Raw genomic sequence first — 18,529 nt, 5'->3', positions numbered from 1 at the left:
TTAGTAATCCACTGTGTCTGGCTGCGTGTTTAGTAATCCACTGTGTCTGGCTGCATGTTTAGTAATCCACTGTGTCTGGCTGCATGTTTAGTAATCCACTGAGAGACTGTGCCACAAAATGAGACAAAACATTTCAACACCCGGCCAGATCATTTCACGTCATCAGTCTCAAGTCAAAGTCATTAGTGACTCAAGCCAAACTCGAGTCCACAACTCGGACACTGTATGTATGGCACAAGCCTGTTCCCAGATCTCTTTACGCTCTCTTGCCAACACACCATAAATAATCTTCTCTGTGCGGTCAGGTATTTCTCGAGCCTGACACAACAGGGACGTTGTATCAGAGTGTATTGGTGGACCAGGACAGTCCAGTCAACGCTGACCTACTACTGGACCAGTCTGGACAGAATGTCTACGTCCTCACTGATGGCAAGGTAACACCTAGCCACTACCCCTAGACCCTAACCCCTAGACCCTAACCCCTAGACCCTAACCCCTAGACCCTAACCCCTAGACCCTAACCCCTAGACCCTACCCCTAGACTCGAACTCCTAGACTCTAACCCCTAGACTCTAACCCCTAGACCCTAACCCCTAGACCCTAACCCCTAGACCCTAACCCTTAGACCCTAACCCCTAGACACTAACCCCTAGAACCTAACCCCTAGACACTAACCCCTAGAACCTAACCCCTAGACCCTAACCCCTAGACACTACCCCTAGACTCTAACCCCTAGACCCTAACACCTAGCCACTACCCCTAGACTCTAACCCCTAGACCCTAACCCCTAGCCACTACCCCTAGACTCTAATCCCTAGCCACTACCCCCTAGACAATAACCCCTAGACCCTAACCCCTAGACCCTAACCCCTAGACCCTAACCCCTAGACCCTAACCCCTAGACCCTAACCCCTAGACCCTAACCCCTAGACCCTAACCCCTAGACCCTACCCCTAGACTCAAACTCCTAGACTCTAACCCCTAGACTCTAACCCCTAGACCCTAACCCCTAGACCCTAACCCCTAGACCCTAACCCCTAGACCCTAACCCCTAGACCCTAACCCCTAGACCCTAACCCCTAGACCCTAACCCCTAGACCCTAACCCCTAGACCCTAACCCCTAGACACTAACCCCTAGAACCTAACCCCTAGACACTAACCCCTAGAACCTAACCCCTAGACCCTAACCCCTAGACACTACCCCTAGACTCTAACCCCTAGACCCTAACACCTAGCCACTACCCCTAGACTCTAACCCCTAGACCCTAACCCCTAGCCACTACCCCTAGAACCTAACCCCTAGACTCTAACCCCTAGACTCTAACCCCTAGACCCTAACCCCTAGACCCTAACCCCTAGACCCTAACCCCTAGACCCTAACCCCTAGACTCTAACCCCTAGCCACTACCCCTAGACTCGAACACCTAGACTCTAACCCCTAGCCACTACCCCTAGACCCTAACCCCTAAACACTACCCCTAGACTCTAACCCCAAACCACTACCCCTAGACCCTAACCCCTAGCCACTACCCCTAGACTCTAACCCCTTGCCACTACCCCTAGACCCTAACCCCTAAACACTACCCCTAGACTCTAACCCCAAACCACTACCCCTAGACCCTAACCCCTAGCCACTAACCCTAGCCACTACCCCTAGACCCTAACCCCTAGCCACTACCCCTAGACTCTAACCCCTAGCCACTACCCCTAGCCACTAGCCACTACCCCTAGCCACTAACCCCTAGCCACTACCCCTAGACCCTAACCCCTAGCCACTATTCCTAAACTCTAACCCCTAGCCCCTAGCCACTACCCCTAGACCCTAACCCCTAAACACTACCCCAAGACCCTAACCCCTAGCCACTACACCTAAACTCTAGCCCCTAAACACTACCCCTTATCCATGTGGATAATATACCTGATGTCTCTCTATCTCTCTCTCTCCCCCTTCCCCCTCTCTGTCTCTCTTTCTCTCTCTCTCCACCATCTCTCTCCCCGTCCCCTCTCTTTCTCCCCCCTCTCCCCCTCTCTCTCGCTCTCTCCCCCTTCCTCCTCTCTCCCTCTCTTTCTTTCTTTCTTTCTTTCTTTCTTTCTTTCTTTCTTTCTTTCTTTCTTTCTTTCTTTCTTTCTTTCTTTCTTTCTTTCTCTCTCTCTCTCTCTCTCTCTCTCTCTCTCTCTCTCTCTCTCTCTCTCTCAGGTGTCCAAGGTGGCTGTATCTCAGTGTGAACAGCAACCTGACTGCCAGTCCTGTCTGTCTGTCAGAGATCCTTACTGTGGCTGGTGTGTCCTGGAGGGAAGGTACTGTGCACCCACACTCTTCCTGGGGTTTATTATGGATCCCTATTAGTTCCTGCCAAGGCAGCAGCTACTCTTCCTGGGGTTTATTATGGATCCCCATTAGTTCCTGCCAAGGCAACAGCTTCTCTTCCTGGGTTTATTATGGATCCCTATTAGTTCCTGCCAAGGCAGCAGCTACTCTTCCTGGGGTTTATTATGGATCCCCATTAGTTCCTGCCAAGGCAACAGCTTCTCTTCCTGGGTTTATTATGGATCCCCATTAGTTCCTGCCAAGGCAGCAGCTACTCTTGCTGGGGTTTATTATGGATCCCCATTAGTTCCTGTCACAGCAGCTACTCTTCCTGGGGTTTATTATGGATCCCCATTAGTTCCTGTCAAGGCAGCAGCAACTCTTCCTGGGGTTTGTTATGGATCCCCGTTAGTTCCCGCCAAGGCAACAGCTTCTCTTCCTGGGTTTATTATGGATCCCCATTAGTTCCTGACAAGGCAGCAGCTACTCTTCCTGGGGTTTATTATGGATCCCCATTAGTTCCTGCCAAGGCAGCAGCTACTCTTCCTGGGGTTTATTATGGATCCCCATTAGTTCCTGTCACAGCAGCTACTCTTCCTGGGTTTATTATGGATCCCCATTAGTTCCTGCCAAGGCAGCAGCTACTCTTCCTGGGTTTATTATGGATCCCCATTAGTTCCTGTCACAGCAGCTACTCTTCCTGGATATATTATGGATCCCCATTAGTTCCTGCCAAGGCAGCAGCTACTCTTCCTGGGGTTTATTATGGATCCCCATTAGTTCCTGTCAAGGCAGCAGCTACTCTTCCTGGGGTTTATTATGGATCCCCATTAGTTCCTGTCAAGGCAGCAGCAACTCTTCCTGGGGTTTGTTATGGATCCCCGTTAGTTCCTGCCAAGGCAACAGCTTCTCTACCTGGGGTTTATTATGGATCCCCATTAGTTCCTGCCAAGGCAACAGCTTCTCTTCCTGGGTTTATTATGGATCCGCATTAGTTCCTGACAAGGCAGCAGCTACTCTTCCTGGGGTTTATTATGGATCCCCATTAGTTCCTGCCAAGGCAGCAGCTACTCTTCCTGGGTTTATTATGGATCCCCATTAGTTCCTGCCAAGGCAGCAGCTACTCTTCCTGGGGTTTATTATGGATCCCCATTAGTTCCTGCCAAGGCAGCAGCTACTCTTCCTGGGGTTTATTATGGATCCCCATTGGTTCCTGTCACAGCAGCTACTCTTCCTGGGTTTATTATGGATCCCCATTAGTTCCTGCCAAGGCAGCAGCTACTCTTCCTGGGTTTATTATGGATCCCCATTAGTTCCTGTCAAAGCAGCTACTCTTTCTGGGTATATTATGGATCCCCATTAGTTCCTGCCAAGGCAGCAGCTACTCTTCCTGGGGTTTATTATGGATCCCCATTAGTTCTTGCCAAGGCAGCAGCTACTCTTCCTGAGGTTTATTATGGATCCCTATTAGTTCCTGTCAAGACAGCAGCTACTCTTCATGGAGTTTATTATGGATCCCCATTTGTTCCTGCCAAGGCAGCAACTACTCTTCTTGGGGTTTATTATGGATCCCCATTAGTTCCTGTCAAGGCAGTAGCTACACTTCCTGGGGTTTATTATGGATCCCCATTAGTTCCTGCCAAGGCAGTAGCTACACTTCCTGGGGTTTATTATGGATCCCCATTAGTTCCTGCCAAGGCAGCAGCTACACTTCCTGGGGTTTATTATGGATCCCCATTAGTTCTTGCCAAGGCAGCAGCTACTCTTCCTGAGGTTTATTATGGATCCCTATTAGTTCCTGTCAAGACAGCAGCTTCTCTTCATGGAGTTTATTATGGATCCCTATTAGTTCCTGTCAAGACAGCAGCTACTCTTCATGGAGTTTATTATGGATCCCCATTAGTTCCTGCCAAGGCAGCAGCTACTCTTCCTGTGGTTTATTATGGATCCCCATTAGTTCCTGCCAAGGCAGTAGCTACACTTCCTGGGGTTTATTATGGATCCCCATTAGTTCCTGCCAAGGCAGAAGCTACTCTTCCTGGGGTTTATTATGGATCCCCATTAGTTCCTGACAAGGCAGCAGCTACTCTTCCTTTGTTTATTATGGATCCCCATTAGTTCCTGACAAGGCAGCAGCTACTCTTCCTGGGGTTTATTATGGATCCCCATTAGTTCCTGACAAGGCAGCAGCTACTCTTCCTGTGGTTTATTATGGATCCCCATTAGTTCCTGACAAGGCAGCAGCTACTCTTCCTGTGGTTTATTATGGATCCCCATTAGTTCCTGCCAAGGCAGTAGCTACTCTTCCTGGGGTTTATTATGGATCCCCATTAGTTCCTGCCAAGGCAGCAGCTACTCTTCCTGGGGTTTATTATGGTTCCCATTAGTTCCTGCCAAGGCAGCAGCTACTCTTCCTGGTGTTTATTATGGATTCCCATTAGTTCCTGCCAAGGCAGTAGCTACTCTTCCTGGGGTTTATTATGGATCCCCATTAGTTCCTGCCAAGGCAGCAGCTACTCTTCATGGAGTTTATTATGGATCCCCATTAGTTCCTGCCAAGGCAGTAGCTACTCTTCCTGGGGTTTATTATGGATCCCCATTAGTTCCTGCCAAGGCAGCAGCTACTCTTCCTGGGGTTTATTATGGATCCCCATTTAGTTCCTGCCAAGGCAGCAGCTACTCTTCCTGGGGTTTATTATGGATCCCCATTAGTTCCTGCCAAGGCAGCAGCTACTCTTCATGGAGTTTATTATGGATCCCCATTAGTTCCTGCCAAGGCAGCAGCTACTCTTCCTGGGGTTTATTATGGATCCCCATTAGTTCTTGCCAAGGCAGCAGCTTCTCTTCATGGAGTTTATTATGGATCCCTATTAGTTCCTGTCAAGACAGCAGCTACTCTTCATGGAGTTTATTATGGATCCCCATTAGTTCCTGCCAAGGCAGCAGCTACTCTTCCTGTGGTTTATTATGGATCCCCATTAGTTCCTGCCAAGGCAGTAGCTACACTTCCTGGGGTTTATTATGGATCCCCATTAGTTCCTGCCAAGGCAGAAGCTACTCTTCCTGGGGTTTATTATGGATCCCCATTAGTTCCTGACAAGGCAGCAGCTACTCTTCCTTTGTTTATTATGGATCCCCATTAGTTCCTGACAAGGCAGCAGCTACTCTTCCTGGGGTTTATTATGGATCCCCATTAGTTCCTGACAAGGCAGCAGCTACTCTTCCTGGGGTTTATTATGGATCCCCATTAGTTCCTGTCAAGACAGCAGCTTCTCTTCATGGAGTTTATTATGGATCCCTATTAGTTCCTGTCAAGACAGCAGCTACTCTTCATGGAGTTTATTATGGATCCCCATTAGTTCCTGCCAAGGCAGCAGCTACTCTTCCTGTGGTTTATTATGGATCCCCATTAGTTCCTGACAAGGCAGCAGCTACTCTTCCTGGGTTTATTATGGATCCCCATTAGTTCCTGACAAGGCAGCAGCTACTCTTCCTGGGGTTTATTATGGATCCCCATTAGTTCCTGACAAGGCAGCAGCTACTCTTCCTGTGGTTTATTATGGATCCCCATTAGTTCCTGACAAGGCAGCAGCTACTCTTCCTGTGGTTTATTATGGATCCCCATTAGTTCCTGCCAAGGCAGTAGCTACTCTTCCTGGGGTTTATTATGGATCCCCATTAGTTCCTGCCAAGGCAGCAGCTACTCTTCCTGGGGTTTATTATGGATCCCCATTAGTTCCTGCCAAGGCAGCAGCTACTCTTCATGGAGTTTATTATGGATCCCCATTAGTTCCTGCCAAGGCAGCAGCTACTCTTCCTGGGGTTTATTATGGATCCCCATTAGTTCCTGCCAAGGCAGCAGCTACTCTTCCTGGGGTTTATTATGGATCCCCATTAGTTCCTGCCAAGGCAGCAGCTACTCTTCATGGAGTTTATTATGGATCCCCATTAGTTCCTGCCAAGGCAGCAGCTACTCTTCCTGGGGTTTGTTATGGATCCCCATTAGTTCCTGCCAAGGCAGCAGCTACTCTTCCTGGGGTTTGTTATGGATCCCCATTAGTTCCTGCCAAGGCAGCAGCTACTCTTCCTGGGGTTTATTATGGATCCCCATTAGTTCCTGCCAAGGCAGTAGCTACTCTCCCTGGGGTTTATTATGGATCCCCATTAGTTCCTGCCAAGGCAGCAGCTACTCTTCCTGGGGTTTGTTATGGATCCCCATTAGTTCCTGCCAAGGCAGCAGCTACTCTTCCTGGGGTTTATTATGGATCCCCATTAGTTCCTGCCAAGGCAGTAGCTACTCTCCCTGGGGTTTATTATGGATCCCCATTAGTTCCTGACAAGGCAGTAGCTACTCTTCCTGGGGTTTGTTATGGATCCCCATTAGTTCCTGCCAAGGACAGCAGCTACTCTTCCTGGGGTTTATTATGGATCCCCATTAGTTCCTGCCAAGGCAGCAGCTACTCTTCCTGGGGTTTGTTATGGATCCCCATTAGTTCCTGCCAAGGCAGCAGCTACTCTTCCTGGGGTTTGTTATGGATCCCCATTAGTTCCTGCCAAGGCAGCAGCTACTCTTCCTGGGGTTTATTATGGATCCCCATTAGTTCCTGCCAAGGCAGTAGCTACTCTCCCTGGGGTTTATTATGGATCCCCATTAGTTCCTGCCAAGGCAGCAGCTACTCTTCCTGGGGTTTGTTATGGATCCCCATTAGTTCCTGCCAAGGCAGCAGCTACTCTTCCTGGGGTTTGTTATGGATCCCCATTAGTTCCTGCCAAGGCAGCAGCTACTCTTCCTGGGGTTTGTTATGGATCCCCATTAGTTCCTGCCAAGGCAGCAGCTACTCTTCCTGGGGTTTATTATGGATCCCCATTAGTTCCTGCCAAGGCAGCAGCTACTCTTCCTGGGGTTTGTTATGGATCCCCATTAGTTCCTGCCAAGGCAGCAGCTACTCTTCCTGGGGTTTATTATGGATCCCCATTAGTTCCTGCCAAGGCAGCAGCTACTCTTCCTGGGGTCCAGCAGTGCATATTTTATTGTGTGTGTGTGTATTTTTTTAAATTTTTATTTATTTTACTAGGCAAGTCAGTTAAGAACAAATTCTTATTTTCAATGACGGCCTAGGAACAGTGGGTTAACTGCCTGTTCAGGGGCAGAACGACAGATTTGTACCTTGTCAGCTCGGGGGTTTGAACTTGTAACCTTCCGGTTACTAGTCCAACGCTCTAACCACTAGGCTACCCTGGGCTACCCTGCCGCCCCATACATGTGTCTGTGTGTGTGTTTCTCTTCACAGTCCCCCCTATTCCATAAGGTGTATTTTTCCCTGCTTTTTAAATCTGATTCTACTGCTGCATCAGTTACCTGATGTGGGATAGAGTTCCATGTAGTCATGGCTCTATGTAGTACTGTGGAATAGAGTTCCATGTAGTCATGGCTCTATGTAGTACTGTGGAATAGAGTTCCATGTAGTCATGGCTCTATGTAGTACTGTGGAATAGAGTTCCATGTAGTCATGGCTCTATGTAGTACTGTGGAATAGAGTTCCATGTAGTCATGGCTCTATGTAGTACTGTGGAATAGAGTTCCATGTAGTCATGGCTCTATGTAGTACTGTGGAATAGAGTTCCATGTAGTCATGGCTCTATGTAGTACTGTGGAATAGAGTTCCATGTAGTCATGGCTCTATGTAGTACTGTGGAATAGAGTTCTATGTAGTCATGGCTCTATGTAGTACTGTGGAATAGAGTTCCATGTAGTCATGTCTCTATGTAGTACTGTGGAATAGAGTTCCATGTAGTCATGGCTCTATGTAGTACCGTGGAATAGAGTTCCATGTAGTCATGGTTCTATGTAGGACTGTGGAATAGAGTTCCATGTAGTCATGGCTCTATGTAGTACTGTGGAATAGAGTTCCATGTAGTCATGGCTCTATGTAGTACTGTGGAATAGAGTTCCATGTAGTCATGGCTCTATGTAGTACTGTGGAATAGAGTTCCATGTAGTCATGGCTCTGTGTAGTACTGTGGAATAGAGTTCCATGTAGTCATGACTCTATGTAGTACTGTGGAATAGAGTTCCATGTAGTACTGTGGAATAGAGTTCCATGTAGGCATGGCTCTATGTAGTACTGTGGAATAGAGTTCCATGTAGTCGTGGCTCTATGTGGTACTGTGGAATAGAATTCCATGTAGTCATGACTCTATGTAGTACTGTGGAATAGAGTTCCATGTAGTCATGGCTCTATGTAGTACTGTGGAATAGAGTTCCATGTAGTCAGGGCTCTATGTAGTACTGTGGAATAGAGTTCCATGTAGTCATGTCTCTATGTAGTACTGTGGAATAGAGTTCCATGTAGTCATGGCTCTATGTAGTACTGTGGAATAGAGTTCCATGTAGTCATGTCTCTATGTAGTACTGTGGAATAGAGTTCCATGTAGTCATGGCTCTATGTAGTACTGTGGAATAGAGTTCCATGTAGTCAGGGCTCTATGTAGTACTGTGGAATAGAGTTCCATGTAGTCATGTCTCTATGTAGTACTGTGGAATAGAGTTCCATGTAGTCATGTCTCTATGTAGTACTGTGGAATAGAGTTCCATGTAGTCATGTCTCTATGTAGTACTGTGGAATAGAGTTCCATGTAGTCATGGCTCTATGTAGTACTGTGGAATAGAGTTCCATGTAGTCATGTCTCTATGTAGTACTGTGGAATAGAGTTCCATGTAGTCATGGCTCTATGTAGTACTGTGGAATAGAGTTCCATGTAGTCATGGCTCTATGTAGTACTGTGGAATAGAGTTCCATGTAGTCATGGCTCTATGTAGTACTGTGGAATAGAGTTCTATGTAGTCATGGCTCTATGTAGTACTGTGGAATAGAGTTCCATGTAGTCATGTCTCTATGTAGTACTGTGGAATAGAGTTCCATGTAGTCATGGCTCTATGTAGTACCGTGGAATAGAGTTCCATGTAGTCATGGTTCTATGTAGGACTGTGGAATAGAGTTCCATGTAGTCATGGCTCTATGTAGTACTGTGGAATAGAGTTCCATGTAGTCATGGCTCTATGTAGTACTGTGGAATAGAGTTCCATGTAGTCATGGCTCTATGTAGTACTGTGGAATAGAGTTCCATGTAGTACTGTGGAATAGAGTTCCATGTAGTCATGGCTCTATGTAGTACTGTGGAATAGAGTTCCATGTAGTCATGGCTCTGTGTAGTACTGTGGAATAGAATTCCATGTAGTCATGACTCTATGTAGTACTGTGGAATAGAGTTCCATGTAGTCATGGCTCTATGTAGTACTGTGGAATAGAGTTCCATGTAGTCATGGCTCTATGTAGTACTGTGGAATAGAGTTCCATGTAGTCATGGCTCTATGTAGTACTGTGGAATAGAGTTCCATGTAGTACTGTGGAATAGAGTTCCATGTAGGCATGGCTCTATGTAGTACTGTGGAATAGAGTTCCATGTAGTCGTGGCTCTATGTGGTACTGTGGAATAGAATTCCATGTAGTCATGACTCTATGTAGTACTGTGGAATAGAGTTCCATGTAGTCATGGCTCTATGTAGTACTGTGGAATAGAGTTCCATGTAGTCAGGGCTCTATGTAGTACTGTGGAATAGAGTTCCATGTAGTCATGTCTCTATGTAGTACTGTGGAATAGAGTTCCATGTAGTCATGGCTCTATGTAGTACTGTGGAATAGAGTTCCATGTAGTCATGTCTCTATGTAGTACTGTGGAATAGAGTTCCATGTAGTCATGTCTCTATGTAGTACTGTGGAATAGAGTTCCATGTAGTCAGGGCTCTATGTAGTACTGTGGAATAGAGTTCCATGTAGTCATGTCTCTATGTAGTACTGTGGAATAGAGTTCCATGTAGTCATGTCTCTATGTAGTACTGTGGAATAGAGTTCCATGTAGTCATGTCTCTATGTAGTACTGTGGAATAGAGTTCCATGTAGTCATGGCTCTATGTAGTACTGTGGAATAGAGTTCCATGTAGTCATGTCTCTATGTAGTACTGTGGAATAGAGTTCCATGTAGTCATGGCTCTATGTAGTACTGTGGAATAGAGTTCCATGTAGTCATGGCTCTATGTAGTACTGTGGAATAGAGTTCCATGTAGTACTGTGGAATAGAGTTCCATGTAGGCATGGCTCTATGTAGTACTGTGGAATAGAGTTCCATGTAGTCGTGGCTCTATGTGGTACTGTGGAATAGAATTCCATGTAGTCATGACTCTATGTAGTACTGTGGAATAGAGTTCCATGTAGTCATGGCTCTATGTAGTACTGTGGAATAGAGTTCCATGTAGTCAGGGCTCTATGTAGTACTGTGGAATAGAGTTCCATGTAGTCATGTCTCTATGTAGTACTGTGGAATAGAGTTCCATGTAGTCATGGCTCTATGTAGTACTGTGGAATAGAGTTCCATGTAGTCATGTCTCTATGTAGTACTGTGGAATAGAGTTCCATGTAGTCATGGCTCTATGTAGTACTGTGGAATAGAGTTCCATGTAGTCAGGGCTCTATGTAGTACTGTGGAATAGAGTTCCATGTAGTCATGGCTCTATGTAGTACTGTGGAATAGAGTTCCATGTAGTACTGTGGAATAGAGTTCCATGTAGTCATGGCTCTATGTAGTACTGTGGAATAGAGTTCCATGTAGTCATGGCTCTGTGTAGTACTGTGGAATAGAATTCCATGTAGTCATGACTCTATGTAGTACTGTGGAATAGAGTTCCATGTAGTCATGGCTCTATGTAGTACTGTGGAATAGAGTTCCATGTAGTCATGGCTCTATGTAGTACTGTGGAATAGAGTTCCATGTAGTCATGGCTCTATGTAGTACTGTGGAATAGAGTTCCATGTAGTACTGTGGAATAGAGTTCCATGTAGGCATGGCTCTATGTAGTACTGTGGAATAGAGTTCCATGTAGTCGTGGCTCTATGTGGTACTGTGGAATAGAATTCCATGTAGTCATGACTCTATGTAGTACTGTGGAATAGAGTTCCATGTAGTCATGGCTCTATGTAGTACTGTGGAATAGAGTTCCATGTAGTCAGGGCTCTATGTAGTACTGTGGAATAGAGTTCCATGTAGTCATGTCTCTATGTAGTACTGTGGAATAGAGTTCCATGTAGTCATGGCTCTATGTAGTACTGTGGAATAGAGTTCCATGTAGTCATGTCTCTATGTAGTACTGTGGAATAGAGTTCCATGTAGTCATGTCTCTATGTAGTACTGTGGAATAGAGTTCCATGTAGTCAGGGCTCTATGTAGTACTGTGGAATAGAGTTCCATGTAGTCATGTCTCTATGTAGTACTGTGGAATAGAGTTCCATGTAGTCATGTCTCTATGTAGTACTGTGGAATAGAGTTCCATGTAGTCATGTCTCTATGTAGTACTGTGGAATAGAGTTCCATGTAGTCATGGCTCTATGTAGTACTGTGGAATAGAGTTCCATGTAGTCATGTCTCTATGTAGTACTGTGGAATAGAGTTCCATGTAGTCATGGCTCTATGTAGTACTGTGGAATAGAGTTCCATGTAGTCATGGCTCTATGTAGTACTGTGGAATAGAGTTCCATGTAGTACTGTGGAATAGAGTTCCATGTAGGCATGGCTCTATGTAGTACTGTGGAATAGAGTTCCATGTAGTCGTGGCTCTATGTGGTACTGTGGAATAGAATTCCATGTAGTCATGACTCTATGTAGTACTGTGGAATAGAGTTCCATGTAGTCATGGCTCTATGTAGTACTGTGGAATAGAGTTCCATGTAGTCAGGGCTCTATGTAGTACTGTGGAATAGAGTTCCATGTAGTCATGTCTCTATGTAGTACTGTGGAATAGAGTTCCATGTAGTCATGGCTCTATGTAGTACTGTGGAATAGAGTTCCATGTAGTCATGTCTCTATGTAGTACTGTGGAATAGAGTTCCATGTAGTCATGGCTCTATGTAGTACTGTGGAATAGAGTTCCATGTAGTCAGGGCTCTATGTAGTACTGTGGAATAGAGTTCCATGTAGTCATGTCTCTATGTAGTACTGTGGAATAGAGTTCCATGTAGTCATGTCTCTATGTAGTACTGTGGAATAGAGTTCCATGTAGTCATGTCTCTATGTAGTACTGTGGAATAGAGTTCCATGTAGTCATGGCTCTATGTAGTACTGTGGAATAGAGTTCCATGTAGTCATGTCTCTATGTAGTACTGTGGAATAGAGTTCCATGTAGTCATGGCTCTATGTAGTACTGTGGAATAGAGTTCCATGTAGTCATGGCTCTATGTAGTACTGTGGAATAGAGTTCCATGTAGTCATGGCTCTATGTAGTACTGTGGAATAGAGTTCTATGTAGTCATGGCTCTATGTAGTACTGTGGAATAGAGTTCCATGTAGTCATGTCTCTATGTAGTACTGTGGAATAGAGTTCCATGTAGTCATGGCTCTATGTAGTACTGTGGAATAGAGTTCCATGTAGTCATGTCTCTATGTAGTACTGTGGAATAGAGTTCCATGTAGTCATGGCTCTATGTAGTACCGTGGAATAGAGTTCCATGTAGTCATGGTTCTATGTAGGACTGTGGAATAGAGTTCCATGTAGTCATGGCTCTATGTAGTACTGTGGAATAGAGTTCCATGTAGTCATGGCTCTATGTAGTACTGTGGAATAGAGTTCCATGTAGTCATGGCTCTATGTAGTACTGTGGAATAGAGTTCCATGTAGTCATGGCTCTATGTAGTACTGTGGAATAGAGTTCCATGTAGTACTGTGGAATAGAGTTCCATGTAGGCATGGCTCTATGTAGTACTGTGGAATAGAGTTCCATGTAGTCGTGGCTCTATGAGGTACTGTGGAATAGAATTCCATGTAGTCATGACTCTATGTAGTACTGTGGAATAGAGTTCCATGTAGTCATGGCTCTATGTAGTACTGTGGAATAGAGTTCCATGTAGTCAGGGCTCTATGTAGTACTGTGGAATAGAGTTCCATGTAGTCATGTCTCTATGTAGTACTGTGGAATAGAGTTCCATGTAGTCATGGCTCTATGTAGTACTGTGGAATAGAGTTCCATGTAGTCATGTCTCTATGTAGTACTGTGGAATAGAGTTCCATGTAGTCATGGCTCTATGTAGTACTGTGGAATAGAGTTCCATGTAGTCAGGGCTCTATGTAGTACTGTGGAATAGAGTTCCATGTAGTCATGTCTCTATGTAGTACTGTGGAATAGAGTTCCATGTAGTCATGTCTCTATGTAGTACTGTGGAATAGAGTTCCATGTAGTCATGTCTCTATGTAGTACTGTGGAATAGAGTTCCATGTAGTCATGGCTCTATGTAGTACTGTGGAATAGAGTTCCATGTAGTCATGTCTCTATGTAGTACTGTGGAATAGAGTTCCATGTAGTCATGGCTCTATGTAGTACTGTGGAATAGAGTTCCATGTAGTCATGGCTCTATGTAGTACTGTGGAATAGAGTTCCATGTAGTCATGGCTCTATGTAGTACTGTGGAATAGAGTTCTATGTAGTCATGGCTCTATGTAGTACTGTGGAATAGAGTTCCATGTAGTCATGTCTCTATGTAGTACTGTGGAATAGAGTTCCATGTAGTCATGGCTCTATGTAGTACCGTGGAATAGAGTTCCATGTAGTCATGGTTCTATGTAGGACTGTGGAATAGAGTTCCATGTAGTCATGGCTCTATGTAGTACTGTGGAATAGAGTTCCATGTAGTCATGTCTCTATGTAGTACTGTGGAATAGAGTTCCATGTAGTCAGGGCTCTATGTAGTACTGTGGAATAGAGTTCCATGTAGTCATGTCTCTATGTAGTACTGTGGAATAGAGTTCCATGTAGTCATGTCTCTATGTAGTACTGTGGAATAGAGTTCCATGTAGTCATGTCTCTATGTAGTACTGTGGAATAGAGTTCCATGTAGTCATGGCTCTATGTAGTACTGTGGAATAGAGTTCCATGTAGTCATGTCTCTATGTAGTACTGTGGAATAGAGTTCCATGTAGTCATGGCTCTATGTAGTACTGTGGAATAGAGTTCCATGTAGTCATGGCTCTATGTAGTACTGTGGAATAGAGTTCCATGTAGTACTGTGGAATAGAGTTCCATGTAGGCATGGCTCTATGTAGTACTGTGGAATAGAGTTCCATGTAGTCGTGGCTCTATGTGGTACTGTGGAATAGAATTCCATGTAGTCATGACTCTATGTAGTACTGTGGAATAGAGTTCCATGTAGTCATGGCTCTATGTAGTACTGTGGAATAGAGTTCCATGTAGTCAGGGCTCTATGTAGTACTGTGGAATAGAGTTCCATGTAGTCATGTCTCTATGTAGTACTGTGGAATAGAGTTCCATGTAGTCATGGCTCTATGTAGTACTGTGGAATAGAGTTCCATGTAGTCATGTCTCTATGTAGTACTGTGGAATAGAGTTCCATGTAGTCATGGCTCTATGTAGTACTGTGGAATAGAGTTCCATGTAGTCAGGGCTCTATGTAGTACTGTGGAATAGAGTTCCATGTAGTCATGTCTCTATGTAGTACTGTGGAATAGAGTTCCATGTAGTCATGTCTCTATGTAGTACTGTGGAATAGAGTTCCATGTAGTCATGTCTCTATGTAGTACTGTGGAATAGAGTTCCATGTAGTCATGGCTCTATGTAGTACTGTGGAATAGAGTTCCATGTAGTCATGTCTCTATGTAGTACTGTGGAATAGAGTTCCATGTAGTCATGGCTCTATGTAGTACTGTGGAATAGAGTTCCATGTAGTCATGGCTCTATGTAGTACTGTGGAATAGAGTTCCATGTAGTCATGGCTCTATGTAGTACTGTGGAATAGAGTTCTATGTAGTCATGGCTCTATGTAGTACTGTGGAATAGAGTTCCATGTAGTCATGTCTCTATGTAGTACTGTGGAATAGAGTTCCATGTAGTCATGGCTCTATGTAGTACCGTGGAATAGAGTTCCATGTAGTCATGGTTCTATGTAGGACTGTGGAATAGAGTTCCATGTAGTCATGGCTCTATGTAGTACTGTGGAATAGAGTTCCATGTAGTCATGGCTCTATGTAGTACTGTGGAATAGAGTTCCATGTAGTCATGGCTCTATGTAGTACTGTGGAATAGAGTTCCATGTAGTACTGTGGAATAGAGTTCCATGTAGTCATGGCTCTATGTAGTACTGTGGAATAGAGTTCCATGTAGTCATGGCTCTGTGTAGTACTGTGGAATAGAATTCCATGTAGTCATGACTCTATGTAGTACTGTGGAATAGAGTTCCATGTAGTCATGGCTCTATGTAGTACTGTGGAATAGAGTTCCATGTAGTCATGGCTCTATGTAGTACTGTGGAATAGAGTTCCATGTAGTCATGGCTCTATGTAGTACTGTGGAATAGAGGTCCATGTAGTCATGGCTCTATGTAGTACTGTGGAATAGAGGTCCATGTAGTCATGTCTCTATGTAGTACTGTGTGCCTCCCATAGTCTGTTCTGAACTTGGGGAATGTGAAGAGACCTCTGGTGGCATGTCTTGTGGGGTATGGATGGGTGTCTGAGCTGTGTGCTGGTAGTTTAAACAGACCTCTGGTGGCATGTCTTGTGGGGTATGGATGGGTGTCTTGTGGGGTATGTATGGGTGTCTGAGCTGTGTGCTAGTAGTTTAAACAGACCTCTGGTGGCATGTCTTGTGGGTATCTATGGATGTCTGAGCTGTGTGTTAGTAGTTTAAACAGACAGCTTGATGCATTCAGCTTGTCAACACTTCTTACAAATACAAGTAGTGATGAAGTCAATCTCTCCTCCACTTTGAGGCAGGAGAGATGTACATGCATATTGTTAATGTTAGCTCTCTGTGTACATCCAAGGGCCGTGCTGCCCTGTTCTGAGACAATTGTAATTTTCCTAAATCCCTCTTTGTGGCACCTGACCACACGACTGAACAGTAGTCCAGGTGTGACAAAACTAAAGCCTGTAGGGACCTGCCTTGTTGATAGTGCTGTGTCCTTTGTCACAAACATACACATTGTTAAAGCCCCTCCGTCACTCGTTTCCATGTCAACCTGTGTTTATACCCCCGTTTCCTCCGTTACTCGTTTCCGTGGTAACCTGTGTTTATACCCCCGTTTCCTCCGTCACTCGTTTCCGTGGTAACCTGTGTTTATACCCCCGTTTCCTTTGTCACTCGTTTCCGTGTTAACCTGTGTTTATACCCCCGTTTCCTCTGTCACACGTTTCCGTGTTAACCTGTGTTTTTACCCCCGTTTCCTCCGTCACTCGTTTCCGTGTTAACCTGTGTTTATACCCCCGTTTCCTCCGTCACTCGTTTCCATGTTAACCTGTGTTTATACCCCCGTTTCCTCCGTCACTCGTTTCCATGTTAACCTGTGTTTATACCCCCGTTTCCTCCGTCACTCGTTTCCATGTTAACCTGTGTTTATACCCCCGTTTCCTCCGTCACTCGTTTCCATGTTAACCTGTGTTTATACCCCCGTTTCCTCTGTCACTCGTTTCCATGTTAACCTGTGTTTATACCCCGTTTCCTCCGTCACTCGTTTCCATGTTAACCTGTGTTTATACCCCCGTTTCCTCCGTCACTCGTTTCCATGTTAACCTGTGTTTATACCCCCGTTTCCTCCGTCACTTGTTTTCGTGTTAACCTGTGTTTATACCCCCGTTTCCTCCGTCACTCGTTTCCATGTTAACCTGTGTTTATACCCCCGTTTCCTCTGTCACTCGTTTCCGTGGTAACCTGTGTTTATACCGCTGATACAGATGCACTCGACGACTGGAGTGTAGTCGTGAGGGCCAAGCCAACCACTGGCTGTGGAGCTACCAGCCTGCCGACCAGCCTGCCGACCAGCCTGCCAATCAGTGTGTGACTGTCCAGAGCCTAAAGCCTGCCATCCAGAGCAGAGAGGAGGCGACTCAGGTGGGTTACAGATCTTCAACAGTATAGTATATCGAGAAACATTGTGTGACAGATCTGTGGGAGGAGACTTGGTGGAGTAACTCAGTGGAGGTGTCTGGGCTGGTCTAGAGGGTAATGTCTGGGCTGGTTTAGGGGGTAATGTCTGGGCTGGTTTAGGGGGTAATGTCTGGGCTGGTTTAGGGGGTAATGTCTGGGCTGGTTTAGGGGGTAATGTGTTGTGGGTAATGTATGGGCTGGTTTAGGGGGTAATGTGTAGGGGGTAATGTCTGTGCTGGTTTAGGGGGTAATGTCTAGTGGGTAATGCCTGGGATGGTGTAGGGGGTAATGTCTATGGGGTAATGTCTGTGCTGGTTTAGGGGGTAATGTTTAGTGGGTAATGCCTGGGATGGTCTAGGGGGTGATGTGTAGGGGGTAATGTCTGGGCTGGTTTATGGGGTAATGTCTAGGGGTAATGTCTGGGCTGGTTTAGGGGGTAATGTCTGGGCTGGTCTAGGGGGTAATGTCTGGGCTAGTTTAGGGGGTAATGTCTAGTGGGTAATGTCTGGGCTGGTCTAGGGGGTATTGTCTAGGGGGTCATGCCTGGGCTGGTTTAGAGGGTAATGTCTAGGGGGTAATGTCTGGGCTGGTTTAGGGGGTAAATTCTAGTGGGTAATGTCTGGGCTGGTTTAGGTGGGTAATGTCTAGTGGGTAATGTCGGAGCTGGTTTAGGGGGTAATGTCTAGGGGGTAATGTCTGGGGTGGTTTAGGGGGTAATGTCTAGGGGGTAATGTCTGGGGTGGTTTATGGGGTAATGTCTAGGGGGTAATGTCTGGGGTGGTTCAGGGGGTAATGTCTAGGGGGTAATGTCTGGGGTTGGTTTAGGGGGTAATGTCTGTGCTGGTCCTGCTGTAAATGTATTTATTTATCCCTCCACACCTACCTGTATGTCCCTCCCCCACTCTCTTATTATCTGTCCCAATAAACCTTATATATATATATAAAAAAATATATATAATATAATATATAGATCTCTGTCCCAGGTGTCTCTAACAGTGGTCCAGCTGCCCACCCTGTCAGAGGAGGAGTCTCTTTCCTGCTCCTTCGGAACCCTCCCCCCTCAGCCAGCCATCGTCAAGGGAACCACCATCACCTGTCAATCACCCCTGCCGGAGCTCCTCCCACCCAGCCCACCAGGACGTGGTAGGTTGCCCTATTTATTTTACATTTTTTATATAAATAAAAAATATCTGTAATTATTAGATTTGTATTCATAATTATTTAATTAATGGATAATTT

General features: G+C 45.4%; 1 protein-coding gene across 1 annotated transcript in view; it reads left to right on the top strand.

Moving 5' to 3' along the window:
• The window catches only part of LOC135503844 (plexin-B3-like), a 302,325-nt gene that overhangs the window by 156,382 nt on the left and 127,414 nt on the right, over positions 1-18,529 (top strand). Inside the window, exons 5-8 of the mRNA XM_064922002.1 lie at positions 306-434; positions 2,199-2,299; positions 17,098-17,254; positions 18,274-18,433. Coding sequence (XP_064778074.1) covers positions 306-434; positions 2,199-2,299; positions 17,098-17,254; positions 18,274-18,433 — 547 coding nt within the window. The remainder of the gene's footprint in view (positions 1-305; positions 435-2,198; positions 2,300-17,097; positions 17,255-18,273; positions 18,434-18,529) is intronic.

The sequence above is a fragment of the Oncorhynchus masou genome, chromosome 18 (assembly GCF_036934945.1).
Source record: "Oncorhynchus masou masou isolate Uvic2021 chromosome 18, UVic_Omas_1.1, whole genome shotgun sequence".
NCBI classification, from domain to species: domain Eukaryota; kingdom Metazoa; phylum Chordata; class Actinopteri; order Salmoniformes; family Salmonidae; genus Oncorhynchus; species Oncorhynchus masou.
Note: the sequence above shows the minus strand (reverse complement) of the source record. Positions and strands in the feature narration are given on the sequence as shown.